The sequence below is a fragment of the Colobus angolensis genome, unplaced genomic scaffold (assembly GCF_000951035.1).
Source record: "Colobus angolensis palliatus isolate OR3802 unplaced genomic scaffold, Cang.pa_1.0 Scaffold11, whole genome shotgun sequence".
Lineage (NCBI taxonomy): Eukaryota > Metazoa > Chordata > Mammalia > Primates > Cercopithecidae > Colobus > Colobus angolensis.
In genome coordinates, this window is record NW_012112030.1 from 16,690,658 (window position 1) to 16,711,724 (window position 21,067).

The window sequence follows — 21,067 nt, forward strand, 5'->3', positions numbered from 1 at the left end:
GGAAAGATCTAAAATTGACACTCTAACATCACAATTAAAAGAACTAGAGAGGCAAGAGCAAACACATTCAAAAGTATTTCTTTTTTAAATGCATATTTGCTGATGTGTAAGATCTGTACAGGTGTGTCCAAGGCTCCCTCAAAGACCTTATAGTCTAGAAGAGAAACTGTTTGGAATATATGAGAATAAGATTTGAGTTTCTATTTTTTAAGTAGGGTACTCATTTATTCAGATCAATAGATAGAACTGAATAATTTTCCAAAGTAGATGTAAAAATGTATCTTCCTATAAGCAATGTATTATTTCTAATTGTTAAATTCTTTGTCTACACTTGATGTTTTAGAGTCATTTTCATTTTAGCTATTCTAAGTAGGCATAGTTTTCATTTGCATTTCCCTGTCTTATAAGCAACTTTTTGTATTTTTAATCAATACATATTTGTACATATTTATGTGGGGCACATGTGATATTTTGTCAATGATTAAATCAGGATATTTAGAGTATCCCTCACTCTGTTGCCCAGGCTGGAGTGCAGTGGCGCATTCTCGGCTCACCGCATGCTCTGCCTCCTGGATTGAAGTGATTCGCTTGCCTCAGCCCCCCAAGTAACTTGGACAGGCATATGCCACCATGCCTAGCCAATTTTTGTATTTTTAGTAGAAATGGAGTTTCTCCATGTTGGTCAGGCTGGTCTTGAACTCCCGACCTCAGGTGATCCACCCACCCCGGCCTCCCAAAGTGCTGGGATTACAGGCATGAGCCAGGAGCCACTGCGCCCAACCATATCATTTCTATGTGTTGGGAAGTCCTGTCTTCCCACTATTTGGAAGTATGCAATACATTATTGTTAACAGTAGTCACCTTACTCTGCTATTAAAGATAAGAACTTATTTATTCTAACTAGTATGTCTGTACTAATTAATCAGTATCTCTTCATTCCTCCTAACCCCCAACCATATACCCTTCTCAGCCTCTGGTGTCTGTCATTCTACTCTGACTTCCATGAGATCAACTTTTCTAGCTTCCACGTAAGAGTGAGAACATGCGATACTTGTCTTTCTTTTCTAAGTTTATTTCATTTAACATAATGATCTCCAGTTCCATTAATGATGCTGTAAATGACATGATTTTATTCTTTTTATGTCTGAATATTATTCCATTGTGTATGTATACCACATTTTCTTTATCCATTCATCAGCTGATAGACACTTAGGTTGATTCCATACCTTTGCTATTGTGAAGACTGCTGCAATAAATATGGGGGTACAATTGTCTTTTTAATATACTAATTTCTTTTCCTTTTGATAAATGCCCAGTAGTGAGATTGCTAGATCATATGGTTGTTCTCTTTTAAGGTTTTGAGAAATCTGCGTACTGTTTTCCATAGTGGCTATACTAACTTATATTCCTACAGTGTTATGAGTTCCCTTTTTGCCACATTCTTGCCAGCATCTGTTGTTTTTCTGTTTTTACTAATAGCCATTCTAACTGGGGTAAGATGATATCTCATTGTGGTTTTGATTTGCATTTTCCTGGTGATTAGTGATATTGAGCATTTTTTCATATACCTGTTGACCATTTTTATGTCTTCTTTTGAGAAATGTCTATTCGTGTCTTTGCCTACTTTTTAATAGAATTTTTTGTTTTGTTTTTTAACTGTTGTTTGATTTTCTTGTATATTCTGGATATTAGTCTCTAGTTGTATGAACAATTTGCATATATTTTCTTCCATTCTATAGATTTTCTCTTCACTGTGTTGATTCCTTTGCTGTACAGAGGGTTTTAGTTTTTAGTTTAGTCCCATTTGTCTATATTTGTTTTTGTTGCCTGGGTTTTCGAGGTCTTAATCATAAAATCTTTGCTTAGGTCAATGTCCTGTAGAATTTCCCTTATGTTGTCTTCTAACTATTTTATAGTTTTGGCCTTACTTAAGTCTTTAAGCTGTCTTGAGCTCATTTTTGTATATGGTGAGAAATGGAGTCTAGTTTCATTCTTCTGCATGTGAATATCCAACTTTCCCAGCACCTCTTAATAAAAAATATGTCCTTTCTTCAATATATATTCTTGGCACCTTTGTCATAAATCAGTTGACTATAAGTACATGCATTTATTTCTGGAGTCTCTGTTTTCTTGGTCTGTGTGTCCATTTTTATATCAATACCATGCTGTTTTGTTTACTATACCTTTGTGGTATATTTTGAAGTCAGGTAGTGTGATGCCTGCATCTTTGTTCTTTTTGTTCAGGATTGCTTTGGCTATTCAAGCTCTTTTTGCATTCCATAGAAATTTTATAATTGTTTTTCCTGATTTTTTGAATAATGTGTTGGTCTTTTTTTTTTTTAAATAAAGATTGCATTTAATCTATACATTGCTTGGGTAGAACAGTCATTTTAAAAATGTTAATACTTCAGATCCATGATCATGGAATGTCTTTGTATTTGTTTGTGTTGTCTTCAACATGTTTCATCAGATTTTTGTAGTTTTCCATGTAGAGGTCTTTATCTACCTTGGTTGCATTTATTTCTCATTACTACTTTTTTAGCTATTGTAAAAGGGATTGCCTTCTTAATTTCTTTGTCAGCTAATTCATCATTGGTGTATAGAAATACTACCGATTTTTTGTATATTAATTTTTGTGTCCTGCAACTTTACTCAGTGTATTTATTTATTACTCTAAGTGTTTTTTGGTGGAGTGTAGGTTTTTCTAGATCTAGGACTATATCATCTACAAAGAGGGACAATTTAACTTCCTCTTTTCCAATTTGGATGCCTGATTGCTCTGAGTAGGACTTCTAGTACAATTTTGAATAGCAGCAGTGATAGTGGGCATCTTGTCCTTTTCCAGTTCTTAGAGGAAAGGCTTTCAACTTTCCACATTCAGATATTAGCTGTAGTTTTATTATGTGTGGTGTTTATTATGTTGAGGCATGTTCCTTCCTAGTATTTTTAGTTTTTATCATGAAGTGGTGTTGAATTTTATCAAATGCTTTTTCTGCATCTATTGAGAGGATAGATGAAGAAAAAGCATTTTTATGCAAAGTCATCCAGTAGTGGACTTTTTATTGTTGGGAGTCTTTATTGTTTATTTAATGTGATTACTTATTTTTGGTCTGTTCAGGTTTTCTATTTCTTCCTGATTCAATTTTGGTATATGTTTCCAGGAATTTATCCATTTTATCTAGGTTTTCTAGTTTGCTAATACATACTTGTTCATTATAATCTCTGATAATCTTTTGTATTTCTATGGTATCCATTATAATGTCTCCTTTTTCATTTCTGATTTTATTTTTGGAGGCCTTCTCTTTTTTCTTGGTTAGTCTACCTAGTGACTTATTCATTTTGTTTATCTTTTCAAAAAACCAACTTTTTGTTTCCTAGATACATTGTGTCTTTAATTTTCTATTGTATTCAGTTCTCTTCTTATCTTTATTTTTTCTTTTATTCTACCAATTCATGGCCTAATTAGTTCTTGCTTTTCAAATTCCTTGAGGTGCATTATTGGGTTGCTTGTTTGAAATATTTTTAGTTTTTTGTTGTTGGTATTTATTGTGTTAAACCTCCCTTTGACTACTACTTTGTGTTGTTTCCATTTTCATTTGTTTCAAGAAATTTATTGATTTATTCCTTAATTATCTCTTTAACCCAAAGGTCTTTCAGGACCAAATTTTCTAATTTTCGTGTATTTATACAGTTTCCAAAGTTTGTCTTGTTATTGATTTCTAGTTTTATTCATTGTGGTCTAACAAGAAACTTGATATGATTTAGATTTTTAAAAAATGTGTTGAAACTTGTTTTGTGTCCTAACATCTGGTCAATCCTGGAGAATAATTCCATGTGCTAACAATGAGTATTCTGTAGGTGTTCAACAAAATGTTTTGTAAATATCTGTTAGGTCCATTGGTCTAAAATGCAGTTTAAATCCAATGTTTATTTATTAATTTTCTGTCTAGTTGAGCTGTCTAGTTCTGAGAGTGGGATGTTGAAGTCCTCAACTATTTTTATGTTGAAGTGTCTCTCTCTCTCTCTAGATCTATTAATATTTGCTTTGCATATATCTGGGTGCGATATTGCTTCTCGGCCTCTCGGCTAAGATCAGGTTTAGTATCTGGGTGCTCTGGTGTTAGTGCATATATGTTTAGAACTACTTTATCTTCTTAATGAATTGATCTCTTTGTCATTATATAATGACTATGTCCACTTTTTACTGTTTTGACTTAATTTCTGTTTCATCTAACGTAAGTATAGCTACTCTTGATTGTTTTTGTTTTTGTTTGCATGAAGTATATTTTTCTTTTACTTCTAGTCTATATCTGTCTTTTCTTTTACTTCTAGTCTGTATCTTTCTACAGGAGAGATGAGTTTCTTAGCACGTAATTAAGTCATGTTTTTTAATCAATTCACCCATTCTGTGTCTTGTAAGTGGAAATCTTAGTCTGTTTACACTCAAGGTGATTATCTGAGTCCTTATTCCTGTCACTTTGTTAATTGATTTATAATTGTTATGTACATCTTTTTTCCTTTCTCTCTCTCTCATTGTTTATCATTGCATTTGGGTGGTTTTCTGTAGTGGTAACATTTGATTCCTCTCATTTCCTTATTTGTGTTTGTTCCACCAGTGGGTTCTACACTTTCAAGTGTTTTCATAATGATAGATATCATCCTTTTGCTTTCACATGTAGGCCTCCCTTAGGTATTTCTTGTAGTGCTGGTCTGGTGGTGATTAATTCTCTGAGTTTTGCTTCTGTGAAAAAGGACTTTATTTTTCCTTCATTTGTGAAGGATAACTTGGCTGGGTATATGGTTTTTTCTTTCAGCAGTTTGAATATATTATCCCATTATCTTCTGGCCTGAAAGATTTCTGCCGAGAAATCTGTTAGTCTGATAGAAGTTTCCTTGTAAGTTACCAGATACTTTTCTTTTGCTGTTTTTAGAACTCTCTATGTCTTTGACTTTTGACAGTTTGCCTACAATGCGCCATGGAGAAGACCTTGAATTGTATTTTTGTGAGTTTCTCTGAGCTTCCTGCATCTAGATGTCTAAATCTCTATTTGTTAGACTTGGGAAGTTTTCACCTATAATTTTGTTAAACAGGTTTTCTGTCCCTTTCATTTTCTTTTCACCTTCTGGGACACTGAAAATTAAAATATGTCATGCAAGCTTTGTTCATTATTATTATTATTTTTTATGTTTTTAAGGTTCATCTGACTGGGTTATGTCAAAAGACCCATCTTCAAATTCTGATTCTGTCTTCAACTTGATCTAGTCTATTGTTAAAACTTTTGAATGTATATGTATTTCTTTCAATGAATTCTTCATTCCAGAGTTTCTCTTTGGTTCCTCTTTTTTCTTTTCTTGATACCTGTCTCTTTAGTAAATTTCTCATTCATATTACAAATTGTTTTTCTTCTTCCTTATCTTAGGTATTTCCTGTCATTTCTCTGTTGAATTCAAAATTATATTTTAGGTGATAAGTCTGATTACCTACTCAGTCCATTGGTTCTTCTCTGTGGAGGAGGCAAGTGCCAGATGTCTCTAGCCTACCGTCTTGAATATGCCAAGATAAGTGTCTTTTTTTTTTTTTTGAGACGGAGTCTCACTCTGTCACCCAGACTGGAGTGCAGTGGCCGATCTTGGCTCACTGCAAGCTCCGCCTCCCAGGTTCATGCCGTTCTCCTGCCTCAGCCTCCCGAGTAGCTGGGACTACAGGTGCCCGCCACCACGCCCAGCTAATTTTTTGTATTTTTAGTAGAGACGGAGTTTTACTGTCTTAGCCAGGATGGTCTCCATCTCATGACCTCATGATCTGCCTGCCTCGACCTCTCAAAGTGCTGGGATTACAGCCGTGAGCTACCACGCCTGGCCCAAGATTAGTTTCTTAAAGGAGATATACTGAGGTAGAACTTTTTTTGTTCTTACAAGTTATACAATTCCAGTGGAATGAGGATATACAAAAAGTGAACATTATTGGTTCATGTACACATGATGTTGACTATTATCCGTGCTTATTTGTTCCTGCTTTTGTCTCTGCCTCACCTGCCTAACAGCTTGTTCTTTCAGCCTTGCTTTCTTCATGAGGCTGGAACTATAGCCAGCTCTAAGTTCACTTCATTCCAGATGCATAAGCAAAGGAGAAAGGATCTCCAGTTATACCTCCCAAACCCACATTCATTATGTGCAAATGGGAAATATCTCAGGGAAGGACTCAGGCCCAACTTGGGTCACCCATGCAACTATTGGCCAGTCACTGTGATACAATTTTGTAGACCGGTTGTGAGTGAGGAAGTAGAATTTAATAACCTTTTCTGGAACCACATAATTGAAGGGAGGGGGAAAAGTTCTCTCTAAATGATTTTGGATGCACAGTTACCAGAAGAAAAGATAATGATAAGGAGAACAAAAGGGAAAAAATAAAAACAGAAACAGTATATACTCTAGGAGGCATATATGGAGTAACATAGAAATTTAGAAGAAAGAGGTTATTTCTTAGAAGAATTCAGTGAAATCTGATGGAGTCTTTAAAAAATGAATGGATATATACTCTCAGTGGTTGCAAAGAACATTTCAGAAGGATAGGCAGTACCAGCTTGAAAATATGAGTTCAGTGTAGATGTTTTAAAAATTTAAAAATCAGGGTAAAGTATAGTTAACTACATTTTGAAATGGATTTTTATTTTATTTTATTTTATTTTATTTTATTTTATTTTATTTTATTTTATTTTATTTTATTTTATTTTATTTTATTTTATTTTATTTTATTTTATTTTATTTTATTTATTTTATGTTTTTGAGACGGAGTCTTGCTCTCTGCCCAGGCTGGAGTGCAGTGGTGCAATCTTAGCTCACTGCAAGCTCCGCCTCCTGGGTTCACGCCATTCTCCTGCCTCAGCCTCCTGAGTACCTGGGACTACAGGCACCCGCCACCACACCAGCTAATTTTTTGTATTTTGATTAGAGACGGGATTTCACCGTGTTAGCCAGTATGGTCTTAATCTCCTGACCTCGTGATCCGCCCGCCTCAGCCTCCCAAAGTGCTGGGATTACAGGCCTGAGCCACCGTGCCCAGCCTGAAATTAATATTTTAGTCCACATGAAGCAGATGAGGAACATCAGAACCATCTTTAAATATATCAGTCTTGTAGATGTTTGTGAATTAAATTGACTGACAAAGACAGACATAACAAGAAGTTATTTCAATGATCTATGTAAAAAGCCTTGAGAGCCTGAATGTAAGGGGAATAATACCAAGATATAAGCAGAATCTTGCTCTGGACATTGCCAAATATTAAATACCATCCCTAGTTATTTGTGAGTGATATTTTAATGATTATTGCCATTTTCCTCTTTCTTCCCCATTCTCCAAAACTGCATTATTATAATATACAAACCAAGGTTACAGATTAACTCCTCTTAATTATCTTAAAAGAGATAACATTTGTGTGCTCAGCACACAACTAAATAGTCTAATTTGGTGCATTTTATTTTATTTATTTTAGAAAAGAAGACTTTCAAAAGGAGAAAAATCTACTGCCAAATAACTCAGCACCTCTTACAGAACCACAAGATGTGGAAGAAAGTCATTGAAGAGGAACAACGGTTGGCAGGTGTAGAAAATCAGTCCCTGGACCCGACCCCTCAATCGCACTCTTCAGAACAGATCCAGGCTATCAAGGAAGAAGAAGAAGAGAAAGGGAAACCAAGAGGGGAGGAGATACCAACCCCAAAGCCAGACCAGTGACAATGGATAGAATGGGCTGTGTTTCCAAACAGATTGACTTGTCAAAGACTCTCTTCAAGCCAGCACAACATTTAGACACAACACTGTAGAAATTTGAGAAGATGGGCAAATGGCTATTGCATTTTGGGATTCTTCACATTTTGTGTGTATATTTTTACAGTGAGGTACATTGTTAAAAACTTTTTGCTCAAAGAAGCTTTCACATTGCAACACCAGCTTCTAAGGATTTTTTAAGGAGGGAATATATATGTGTGTGTGTATATAAGCTCCCACATAGATACATGTAAAACATATTCACACCCGTGCACGCACACACATACACACTGAAGGCCAGGATTGCTGGCTCCACAATTTAGTAACATTTATATTAAGATATATAGTGGTCACTGTGATATAATAAATCATAAAGGAAACCAAATCACAAAGGAGATGGTGTGGCTTAGCAAGGAAACAGTGCAGGAAATGTAGGTTACCAACTAAGCAGCTTTTGCTGTTAGTACTGAGGGATGAAAGTTCCAGAGCATTATTTGAATTCTGATATATCCTGCCAACACTGTGTGTGTGTGTGTGTGTGTGTGTGAGAGAGAGAGAGAGAGAGACAGAAGGGAACAGTTTGAAAGGGTGCTTGTGTGCATGTGTGTGCATATGTAAACAGATTTTTGTGGTTTGAGTAACTCATACAATAGCTGTAGCAAATGACTGAGTATATGTGAACAAACAGAAGGAAATTCACTGTGGAGTGTCTTTGGGAAGCAGCCATTCCAAATGCCCTCCTCCATTTAGCTTCAAATAAAGGGCCTTTTGCAGATGGAGGGCACTGAAGGGCTGAGTGAGAGGGCCACATGTTTGGTATTACATTACTGTTATGCACCACTTGAAGGAGCTCTATCACCAGCCTCAAACCTGGAAGACTGAGGCATTTTCCAGTCTACTTGCCTAATGAATGTATAGGAGCTGTCTGTGATTATGGATATCACTCAACTTAGATCAACTCACCATTTAAGGGGATGGCGTTCTTTATACATAAACACCTAGGAAAGAGCTGGAGTCAGGTCTTTCAGTCAGGTTAGAATTCTAAATGATGCCAGAGAAGGCTTGGGAAATTGTACTTCAGCGTGATCGCCTGTGTCTTCTTAATTTGCTGCAAAATGTGTGGTAGAGGAAGAAAAGGAAACAGAAAAATCACTCTGGGTTATATAGCAAGAGAGGAAGGAGATTATTTCAACCCAGGGTTTTTGTGTTGATGTAGGAAAAGCCTGATTCTTGGCAACTGTTGTAGTTTGTCTTTCAGGGGCAAAGGTCCCACTGACAACCCCTGTTGTGGTATCCACACGCTGTCGGGGTAGCCTCCATCGGCAATCTGGCCCATTGTCAGTCACGCTTCTTCTGGCAGGGGAGATTATAGAGAGATTGTTTGAGGATCGAGTTATTATTGAAAGTCTTTTTGTTTGTTTTGTTTTGGTTTGTTTGTTATCTACACTTGTTTATGCTGTGAGCCAAACCTCTATTTAAAAAGTTGATACTCACTTTCAATATTTTATTTCATATTATTATATATGTCATGATAGTTATCTTGATGTAAATATGAAGATTTTTTTGTTTCTGTAGATAGTAAACTCTTTTTTTAAAAAAGGAAAAGGGAAACATTTTTATAAAGTTATACTTTAATCACCATTTTTATACATTGTAGTTCTCTCCAAGCCCAGTAAGAGAATGATGATTCATTTGCATGGAGGTCGATGGACAGCCAATCATCTACCTATTATAATTTAAATGATAATCTGATATAGTTTCTTTTTTTTTTTTTTTGCCAATTAAATGAGGATGCTGCAAAGAATGTTTTTTTCACTAGTAACTTTTGCTAACTGAATGAATTCTGGGTCCATATCTCCCAGATGAAAGACTGTTAGCCAATACCATATTTTTATAGTTGGTGTCCATTTCTTTCCAACAATGTTTGGTTATGATACTTCCTTCAGTACTATATATAGACCTACTCATTATCTAAACAATCTTAGCTTCTAAGTAAATCTTGATTGTGATTTCCAGTTTTTATTTTCTCTGACATAGTAGAAAGGAATGTTTACATTAAAAATACTTTTGTTTCTCGTAAATGGATATTGTATTCTCCCCTTTCAAAGCATTATTTTACAGTAATTCATGGCATTTTAAAAAATAAGGCAAAGATAATACAACAAAAAAATACATGGTTTCAAGGCAAATTCTCCAATAAGTAGGAAAATGTAAAAAGGATCAAGTGGATGCAGCCTCTACCTAAATAATTAAAATATATTTCAATAGATTTCTGAATTAACACCAGGTCTTCATTTTTTAGAACTTACCTAATTGTTTTCATTTTCTTAGTTTTGCCTGTGTGTCTCTATGTTTGCAAAAATTACTATGAGTCAAATTTTGCCGGTGAATTTAACTATTTTCCTTTCATTGCAATTAAGAGAAGGGGGGAAAAGCATTTATCTTCTCATACCCCTTGCATCTAATTACTTAACAAAGCCAATATTTTCCCATCTTCCAAATCCTGTCCATCTCTAACATAAATATTAATTGAACATAAAGCTACGTTTGGAGGGAGTGGACTGGCAGGACAGTTGGAAGCCCATCGCAGTCTGTTGGCAGTTTCATCAAAGCTGTATAGTCCAACTAGCGGGGCATCTTGGCTACTACAGTGGAAGTCTCAGCAAATTGCCTGGTTTTGTTTGTTTGTTTTGTTTTAAGGTACAGGAAATAAGAGGAATAATAGTGGCCAAAGCAATTAGAACATCTTCATTCCAGAACTGTGTTCATCAATCCAGGAAGATTGATACATTTTTCTTTAAAAATAAATTACTATTATAGCTAGACGTCAATTGGGATAAATAAAGGGATGAAGATCCACCAAGTATGTGACTTTCGTACACACCCAGTACATCTCAAAGGATGCTAAGGGACATTTTCTGCCAGTAGAGTTCTCCCCCTTTTAGGTGACAGCAATATTATTATGTTCACGTCCAGCTCCAGAGCTTACTTCCTGTGGTGCCAATGTATTTGTTGCAATTTACTACATTTTTATATGAGCCTATTTATAGGTGCCATTAAATAAACTCAGGTCTCTCAAATGAAAGAGTTTCTAGCCCACCTAGGGAAAAAGATAATTGTTTAGAAAACCATAAAATCAATGGTAGGAAAAGTTGGAACTGGTTACCTGGATGCCATGGTTCTCTGTTAAGTAAAAGACCAGGTATATTCTGAGTGTCATCAGTGTTATTTTCAGCATGCTAATAAACGTCTTTCCAGTTATATATCTAGATTAACCTTTAAAATATTGGTTTCCTTGATAAAAGCACCACTTTTGCTTTTGTTAGCTGTAATATTTTTTGTCATTTATATAAGACCTGGTTTGGCTCTCAATAAAAGATGAAGACAGTAGCTCTGTACAGGGATATATCTATATTAGTCTTCATCTGATGAATGAAGAAATTTTCTCGTATTATGTTCAAGAAAGTATTTACTTCCTAAAAACAGAGTACCCAATTCTGTCTATTTTGGTTGAATACCAGAACAAATCTTACCGTTGCAATCCCAGTTAAACTAAAGAAAAAGAATAGCTTACAGACTGTTCATATTAGATGTATGTAGACTGTTAATTTGCAGTTTCCCCATATTGCCTATCTTACCCAGAGAACTTTCTTTGAAGGTAAAAGCTGTGCAAAAGGCATGAGACTCAGGCCTACTCTTTGTTTAAATGATGGAAAAATATAAATTATTTTCTAAGTAATAAAAATATAAAAATTATCATTATAAATAAAGTCTAAAGTTTGAAATTATTAATTTATAAAAGTGAACTAATTGTGTGATTATCAAATCTTGATTAATGAAAAGTGAATAATCTAAAAATCATTTATATTCTACTGTGGGAGGTATTCTTGGTGCTTCCATGTCAGTAAGGGGCTCTCCATTGTCCTCGTCATTTATAGTACTTCCAAAATAATAATGGAAACCTCAATAAGGGTCTTGTCCTCTTCTGTCATCCTAACCCTGATTCTAGTTTAATGCCTTTCCTGACTTATATGCCATTTGCAAATAAACTGCCTTTCAAACTGTTAGAACACGCCAATAAAACAAAGTTCTATGAACTTTCATAGTCTAGAAAAACCAACAAGATCCCCCTTGTTTCACGATTATTAGCTAATGTGTGGAAGAAATATCAATAAAAGTTCAAATGCTAATATCTCAATTCCAGATAATTGAAAGCTAAAATATTTATGTACTTTGAAACCAAACTGTGTTTATTTCATTGATCAAACAAGCAGCAACCCATTTTATGACCATTGTCCTAGGTCATTTGTGTCTTTATGAATTTGCTGATATTGTCAGTCCATTTTTTAAATCTTCAACAAAATTCAATTTTAAGATTAAGAAATCAGAAATTTTAGGTAAAGAATATTACAAAATTAAATTGTTCTTTTTAAGAAATATATCAGTTTTAGGTCCTTTTTTCACACATCAATTTGTTCATCTGGAAGATACTCAAATTCTTATTGAGAATGAATTACACTACAAACAATGAGTTAAGCTAAAACTACATATAACTTAAATTGAGATTTCTATACGTATTTGTATGTTTCACACCAATGAACCATGCTCAGAGAACAGTAACATATTTCCCAGTCTATGTTATGCACCATGGATGTTAGGCAATGTGTGCTATTGCCTACACATTGTATTTGTTAAAATAAATTTTGCTTTTACCTTACCTAATGGTGCTGTTACCTAACTTGAATTGCTCTTTGTGTTGCCACTAGCAAAGCATTCTAACAGCAGGCTAACAATGGTGAAATAAAATGAACAGTTTTGGTCCGGGCACGGTGGCTCACGCCTGTAATCCCAGCACTTTGGGAGGCCAAGGCAGGTGGATCACCTGAGGTTGGGAGTTCGACACCAGCCTGACCAACATGGAGAAACCCTGTCTTTACTAAAAATACAAAATTATCCGGGCATGGTGGTGCATGCGTGTAATCCCAACTACCTGGGAGGCTGAGGCAGGATAATCGCTTGAATCTGGGATTCAGAGGTTATGGTGAGCTGAGATCATACCATTGCACTCCAGCCTGGGAAACAAGAGTTAAACTTTGCCTCAAAAAAAAAAAAAAAAAAAAATTCAGCAAAATATGTTTGAAGACACAAAACTGCTGAAGATTAAGGCTCCATTTCCATAGTGGAACTCAATGTTCACCTGCTGATTCAAAAATACTTACCTAGTATCAACTAGTGTAGGTAAGACCATAAAACACAGTATATGGAATTATGTATAAATGGAAAACAAAATTGGCTTTTGACATATGTTTAAAACTCTAAAAGGAATCCGCATTTTCTTTCCAGAGACAGCTAGTTTTTCTCCACGTTTTAAAAGTTGATTGCCTTGACACACATTGGTATCCTTGGGTTTCTGCTTCCTTGAAAAGTTGTGGAGCACAGAAGAAAAGCCTTCTAACAGATAAAAATGTTGAACATGTTCATGTTCTGACAATGAAGCAATGATTTCCTCATTGCTTCGCATTAAGAAGTGGTTCTTTAATTATGCAAATAATTCAGTGCAACCAAAAATGCTTCAAAGAGTAATAATAAATCACCATAGGTAAGTACTCTCAAGAATGTTTAAATTTGATTTATTTTCTTGAAACGGTTATTTAATTTTAAAATTTTTCCATTAAAATGAAACCCACAAAACGACATTCCATGGTACTGAGTATTTTCATATAATCAGAACTGTAAACTACTGATTATTTTCATATAATCAGAGGCCGAATATTTTGATATAATAAGAACTAGTATCATATAACAGAAAACTAGAAAGAAGATTTAATTCTTTTTTTCTAATATTCTACAAGCCTCATGGGGGAAATGTTTTATGAATTATTCAAATACATTAGATAAAAATTCATGTCAGTAATTTAACTTTGTACAAATTGTAGTCTGAGATCTTCTGAGTTTTCATAAGACAAAGGAGTGTATTATCCAGCAATTTATTATGTTTTGTGTTGTTATCAATGTTCTATTAATGTATATTTTATTTTACTAAGTTCTAACAAAAGGCCAAATATTTATCTTTCCTACTATGAAAAATTAAACCTTATTCATCGTGACTTTCACAGATGAAACACTGACCAGTCAACAAACAACAGCCACTGCATTAATCTGCCCAGCATGATCAGATAGTAGGTTAGAATTTGAAATTCATTAATAAAAAACTAATAACAAAACTTTGTAAGCCTTAATGGTTTAATATTTCAGTGTCATTGAAAGTTCCTATTTCAAATTAAAGTACAGCAGGATAATTTTCCTTTCCTGTTTTAAAACAAAAACCAGATGAAGAAAAAACAAAGACAAACTCATGGGAGGAAAGCATGGCTTCACTTCAATTATACTCCTCTGACTAAATATTAGTAACCAAAAAAATAAGCAGAAATTCTCCTTTGCCATGATAAAAAGAAAGAACGGCCTTTGACTTAAGTTCTAGTTCCTCAAGCCTGCTTTCCTTGTAAAACCGATGGTACTAAGAAGCAAAAAAAGCAGAGCTGTGGATTGGAAGTGAACACTATATAAAATTTGCAGGGTATCCAGGACACCCATCCATCTTTGATATAAACCAATTTAGTTACTCTGGAGTGAAATGATTTGTAGATACACGGTTCAGCCATTAATTCCTTTATGACAAGGAGCACTTATACATGCTTCCCAATGTGAATTAGCCCTTGAATTAGTTTGAAAACTGCTACTTGAATAACTTTTGAAGAGAAAGATTTTCTTTCCAGTAATTTTACTCCCCAAAAAGGCAAAATACTCAGATGTTAAATGTGAAATTAAAAATAGTTGTTTGAAGTATATATACTTCAATAAATAGTTATTTGTGTATATAAAGTGTAGGTTGATAGCAGTTTCCCTGTCCCTTTTCTTTTTAAAATTCCCAACTGATTACGGGTCCAAAACTCCATCTTATATGAGCGATTTCATTTTAACTATTTGTAAGTATAATTTAGTATTGTAGTATTGCTAACTTTAATAATTCTAACATATCTATATACTACCTGTTAGTGAGGTTTTAATGGCTTTACTTAATACATATTCATCAGCTTAAAAAAATCACTAAATTTTTTATACTTTGTAAAATATTTGCATGGGAATTTTAGCATATTATGTTTGCTTAACTGGTGTTTTTTTCACTTATGACTGTCAGTTTATGTCTTAATATATTCTCACAGAAGAATGCATACCATTTTTGTTCCAACAAGAACAATCTGTTAGTTGATAAGCATTGGTAATAAATATCACTGAACCCACCCAACCCCTGATATTTCTTCCTCAAGATTTCTATCATGCAAGTCACAAAATGAAAATTGGTGCTTTTGTAAATATTCGGAAGCTCTCAATGCAAAATAATAAAAATGAGATTCTCCCTGGCTGTCGATAATATATTAGGATATGTGACTGAAGGAACTTTAATCTAAATTTAGAGTGTTTTGGGTTTTGGTTGGTTTGAATAATTTGATTTGCATTTTGGTATTAGAATGTGCTCTGATTTCTGTAGGCATTTGTTCTGACCAGTCATTACCTCTTCCTGACAGGAAAAAAAAAAAAAAATGACATTGGCAAGTTTTAATAAATACGGCCCAAAAATTGACCTTGAAGGATGTTTGTAAACCAGAGAGTATTTAATTAGCTGAATTTACTGTTTCTGAAAAGCAATATTTTCAAATAACTGCCAACCAAAGTGACACTGTAGGGATGTCATTTGTACATGACAATTTTTAACAATGTAATTCTTACCATTCTCAACAGACCTGAACCGGAATATGTTTGCTAACAATAACATTGCCAAATTTTTCAACTTCTAAAAAAACAAGAGTGAGGCTTTTGAACTTAAGTAATCATTTTGCAATTGAAAGAAATCTTATCCTTTCGCCTGTATCTTCCATTTAATATACATAGCAATACTTAGTATCATCCCATCACAAGTATTGTTAAGTGACCGACTTAGTGGCTGAGAAATGTTTGTAAAAAGTAGAATCTGTACAGAAAAAACTAGATCAATTGTGTTTATTTTTATTATTTTTTAGCTTAGATACTATGTTGATGCTCCCTTTTTGCCAAAATTACTGGAAGTGCCTCTTGGTTTTATATATATAATATATAAATATTATAGTAAATATATACTCGAAATTATTAAAATTATGTCATAGATTATCTATGTCGATGTTATGAGTGAAGATAATGTATAATATAAAAATAATTCTGTGGTATGATGGTTTATGTAGTATTTGTACAATCCACTTCCTCCAGTCCTCTGAAGGCATCCTTTCCTCTTATATGCAAATACAGTGGTGTGGTACCTAACTTACTCTGTCATGAGACAGACATCTACTGACCTTCCTACAGTCTCCAAAGAACCTTATGGGGCTTATATTCTCACAGTCACATCTTTCTCACTATCACTAATGAATTCATAGCCACATTTAGTCATCATCTAATTTTCTGCAACTAAGTTGTGTCCTTTCTTTAATCAAATAGCACCGAAGGCAAAATACCCACATTTCTGGCATTCGGCTTTAGAGTCCTATAAAATAGACAGTTGTATTTCTAGCTAGGTTTCCTAAGGAATTGATTCTTCAATCTACACCTATTATTTCCCCATTACCTGTGATATCAAATCCCAACTCCTTAGCCTGGTGTTTTCAAATCCTCCTTTGCTCTGGCCTGAAACTACCCTCTCCAGCTTCCTGCTCCAAAAGAAACCTTCCACTTATCATTTATATTTATTCTTCTCAGGCAAATACATCAGTTGAGTTAATGCACACTTTCTATATACATATACTTTCTCTCTCACACACATATGCACACACACACACTTCCAACTATACACAGCACAAGAAGACAAGATTGACTATCTCTTCTTCAGATGTGTATTTTACTCCTCTCTCAGGGTTTTCCTCTTACAGTCATGCCATGGCTCTGAGTGGAAGGGAGATGATTGCTTGGCAGTCTAGTCTGAACCTTTAACGTCATCTTTCAATTAAATGTTCTCAAAACAAGTCTTAAGGAAGGAAAATTTAAATTACATGGTGTGAGGGGTCATAATGGGTAAGTTCTAATGGAGACTAACATCCAGGTCAGAGGAGAGGGATTACTATGATCATTACCTAAAATAGGAAGCCTCAGACATCAGATTAGTGTGTCCTTGTTCACACCAATTCACACTTAGTCCAGCTTTACAGGTCACCCCCAAGCCTGTAAATTCTACCCCATGTGATTCAGCAGGCTTGGGGGTGCTTTCTATCTCTAAAACTTTTGATTTGGCTTGTCCAGATGAAATAATTTCCAAGTAAGGGATACTTTCACCAGAATACACAATGATAATGGTAATGGTACCCTGGACCAAGGCTATTATTTGGATATTTTGTTGTCTCATATTACTGAACCATCAGAGGAGGAAGTGATTGATCCCAATTTACTAGGCTGAAGTATGGTTTCTGATACAAAATAGTGGCAAGAAAGATTATGTTTGGAACACAAAGAATTCTCCATGGAGCCCTTAATGCTTCCATGTTACATAGTAAGTGTAGTGGGACACTGGAGTCACCAAATAAAAACAGAACTACTAAGGAAATTGACCTGGCAAGAATTAACTTGCAGGTCATCCTGTCAGTAAAAATGTTCCACCAAGAGAAGTCCTAGCAGATGGCAATGAAAACATGGAATGGATAGTAGAAAACAAAAGTTTTATATCAACAATGGCTTCATAGCCAAATATAGAAAGAAATTTGGAATTTATCCAGTGACACTTTTTAATCTATTTAAATACACACACACACACACACATATATATGTCTGTCTATGTATCATTTATTTAAAACTCAATATGAAAATTTTCAAATGTATTCAAACCAGAGAGAACAGTAGAGTGAACACCAGGTGCCTATCACCTAGCTCAAACAATTAATATACAGCCAATCTGTTCCATATATACCTCCCAATATTTAGTGCATCTCCTCTAAATTATCTTGAAAATATAAATATATCCTTTCATTAGTAAATGATTTGTTAAAAAAACAAAAAGCAATGCTATATTTACCTCTAAAACAATGACACTACCATTATCATGTCTAACAAAAACTAACACAAATTACTCAATACAACAAATATCCACAGTGTTCTCATTTCTGAGGTTATAAAACTTCTTAGAAGATTACAAAGAAGTCTTATTATAGTTTGTTTCTTTTTGAATAGGTGTACAAAGTCCGTACATTTAATTGGTCAGTTCATTTCTTAAGTTAAAATATACAATTTCTCCCTCATCTCCTTTTCCCCTTGCATTTTTTGGTTGGAAAAAATATTGAGTTATTTGTCCTAAAGAGATTCTTTACTTTCAATTTTGCTGATTGTATCTTTTGCAGTGTCATTTAGCGTGTTCTTCTCTTCCCTATATTTCTTATGTACTGGTATTTAAATCTAATCTGAGATTTGATAAGATTAGTTTTCTTTGGAAGTAAAAAGGAGGACTATTTCAAAGGTGGTGTTTCAAGCTTTTAACTTCCACCAGTATGTTCAAAATGGCTTGAGATTTTTGGTGATATTATTGGTCATTGATTACCTTTTGCTAAATTTATTAATTCTTTAGGGGTTTGAAAATTATAATATTCTCACTTATAAGTGGGGCTAAACATTAAGTGCACATGGATATAAAAATGGGAACAATAGACATGACACATTACTTGAGGGGGAGATGGAGGAGAAAGGCAAGGGCTGCAAAACTACCTATTTGGTACCATGCTCACTATCTAGTTGATGGAATCATTTTTACCCCAAAACTCAGTGTCTCACAATATACCCATGTAAAAAATCTGCATATATACTCTCTGAATCTTAAATAAAAATTAAAATTATAAAATTAAATATGTAATAGCTTAATTCTTACTAGAAATTAATATATTTACATATAATATAGAATTATAAAAACTTTATAGAGAGGGTCTGAACTGATCATATTAACAGAAATTTTTCAAAACCGTTAAGAATTATCCCTATACAATAACTACTTTCTCAATTTCTCTACTGTGACACAAAAACCAAGCTATGCAAATAAAACCCATTAGAGTTCTACCAATCTAAAAGCGATTGAAAATTATAGTATATTTTCTACATTTTTTCCTTTAACTGTTGCATTTGACTCCAATGAGTTTAAGGATTTTGTATTTTTAATCTTGTTTTTATTAAAACTGTTCTACAAATAAATTTGTCATCTCTGGAGAATAGTCTTTATTTTCAGACTATTTGTTGGACTGAACCAAGGTTGCACTGGTATTATTTCAGTAAAACTTCAAAACCTTACCAAAATCCTTTCAGGATACTTTAAGATTGAATTACATTTCAATAAATATTAATTACCCTAAGAAAGAAAAGAAAATTATAATATTCTCTCATCCTTTTTTTATTAGTTGGAATTCTATGAAGAGAAATTTGTCTTTACTCTGTAATAACTCTAAGGAAAGAATGGAATAGGAAAGCTAGGATAAACACACAATTTCTCCCTAAATACTGCTAATTTTAAATATATTAATATTTATATATAATATGGTATATATTATATATAATATAAATATATAAATATTAATATATTTAAATATATTAACATTTAAGTTGTGTTTAGGATTATTCCAAAGTGACCATGTGATGTTTTTATAGTGTTTTTTAACATAAATTTTATTAAAATAATGTTTCAACCATTACTATTTTATATGTTTCAACCATTACAGTCATTCTTACTGATGCTCAAACTTTCCTATATTTGATTAGCAAGAGCCTGTTCGGGCTGACTTCTGACTCCTATTGGCACAATGTATTCTTCAAGGCATCCTAGCTCCTTTTTATGACAAGATATTCCAGGCCCATCTTATATCTTTACACCTGGTATTAGTCACTTATCAAGGATCCGTGGTGCCTTTATTTATGGTGCTAGTTGCACTGATTGCTACTTAGTTGATCATTATTTCTAGACCTTTTCAGTGGTGCTAATACACACACACACATAGATATCTATCTATATCTATCTGTCTCTCTGTCTCTCTCCATATATATATATATATGTATATATATATGTATATATATCTCCTGTATGTATGTATACATTTTTCCAGACTGAAAAACTGTTAACTCAAATTTGGGTATACAACATATTGCCTAACCTCATTGGATCTTATATTATAGATTACATTTAAAGCCGTGACACCAGATAAGGTCATTAAGGAAGTAAATATAGACAGCAAAAGAAGATATTCCACAGATTGAATTTTGGAACACTCCAGCAATGAAGACTAAGAGCACATGACCACTGAAGTAGGAGGAAAACCAGGGGATTGTGGTGAAACCAAGTGAATAAAATGTATCCAAGGGAAGGGCACATTAATGACATATAATTCTGCTAATACATCAATTAAAAGGAGGTCTGGATATTGATCACTGGATTTATTACTGTGAATGCCTTTAATGTTATTGGTGAAAATATTTGCATTGGAGTGGTAAAGGAAAAAACTGATCAGAGTTGGTGAAAAATGAACTGGAGGAGAGGCAATATATACAAGGAATATGACTAAAATTTGGGTTTAGAAACATGGACTGTAGGAGTAAGAAGGAAGACAGCTAATAGCAATGTACATTTGGGTAGAGAGTAGATGTCATGAGGACAGAGTGTAATATTTCTCCCAATACTTCTGTTTTTTTTTTTTTTTTTTTTTAGTGAATTTTCTAGACAAGATCATCAGCTAATAATCAGGGTGCAACCAGAAATGAAGATTTGAGAGAGGTAAAGTGATTGGGTCATTAAAAGGTATTATGTCTAGCAATGCCTCTATGACTCAGTGAGTTTAGTGGTTATAAATATCAAATAAGCCCTAAGGTCATGTTACTGAGTTGTTCTTTAATCATTCATTTAAAACAGTGCGGATGGAAATACTAAGGAGAAAGAAAGTGGATTCCACTGAGATGAGGTTTGCCTGGGAAGATCAATAAATTGAAAAAGAAACAGGAGAATTGAGGTTATACAGAAGGAAGTGAGTAAAATAATTGCAGGAAAAAATTCAAGTAAGGAGGAAAATGAGAATATGAGTGTCCTGGCTTGAATTGTGTCTCCCAAAAAGATATGAGCAAGTCCTGACCCCCTGTACCTGTGAATGTGATCTTTTCTGAAAAGAGAGTCTTTGCAGACCTTATCAAGTTAAGATGAGGTCATTAGGGTGGGCCTTAGTCAAAGATGACTAGTGTCTTTTTTTTTTTTTTTTTTTTTTT

General features: G+C 34.0%; 1 protein-coding gene across 2 annotated transcripts in view; it reads left to right on the top strand.

The window, feature by feature from the left end:
- Positions 1-11,564, top strand: part of PDE3A (phosphodiesterase 3A, cGMP-inhibited) — a 311,702-nt gene extending 300,138 nt beyond the window's left edge. The window contains exon 16 of one of the 2 annotated variants that reach the window (XM_011954905.1): positions 7,494-11,564. In XM_011954905.1, the coding sequence (XP_011810295.1) occupies positions 7,494-7,735 (242 nt within the window). In that variant the 3' untranslated portion in view covers positions 7,736-11,564. The remainder of the gene's footprint in view (positions 1-7,493) is intronic. The other variant, XM_011954913.1, reaches the window with a different exon arrangement.
- Positions 11,565-21,067: the final 9,503 nt, after the last annotated feature.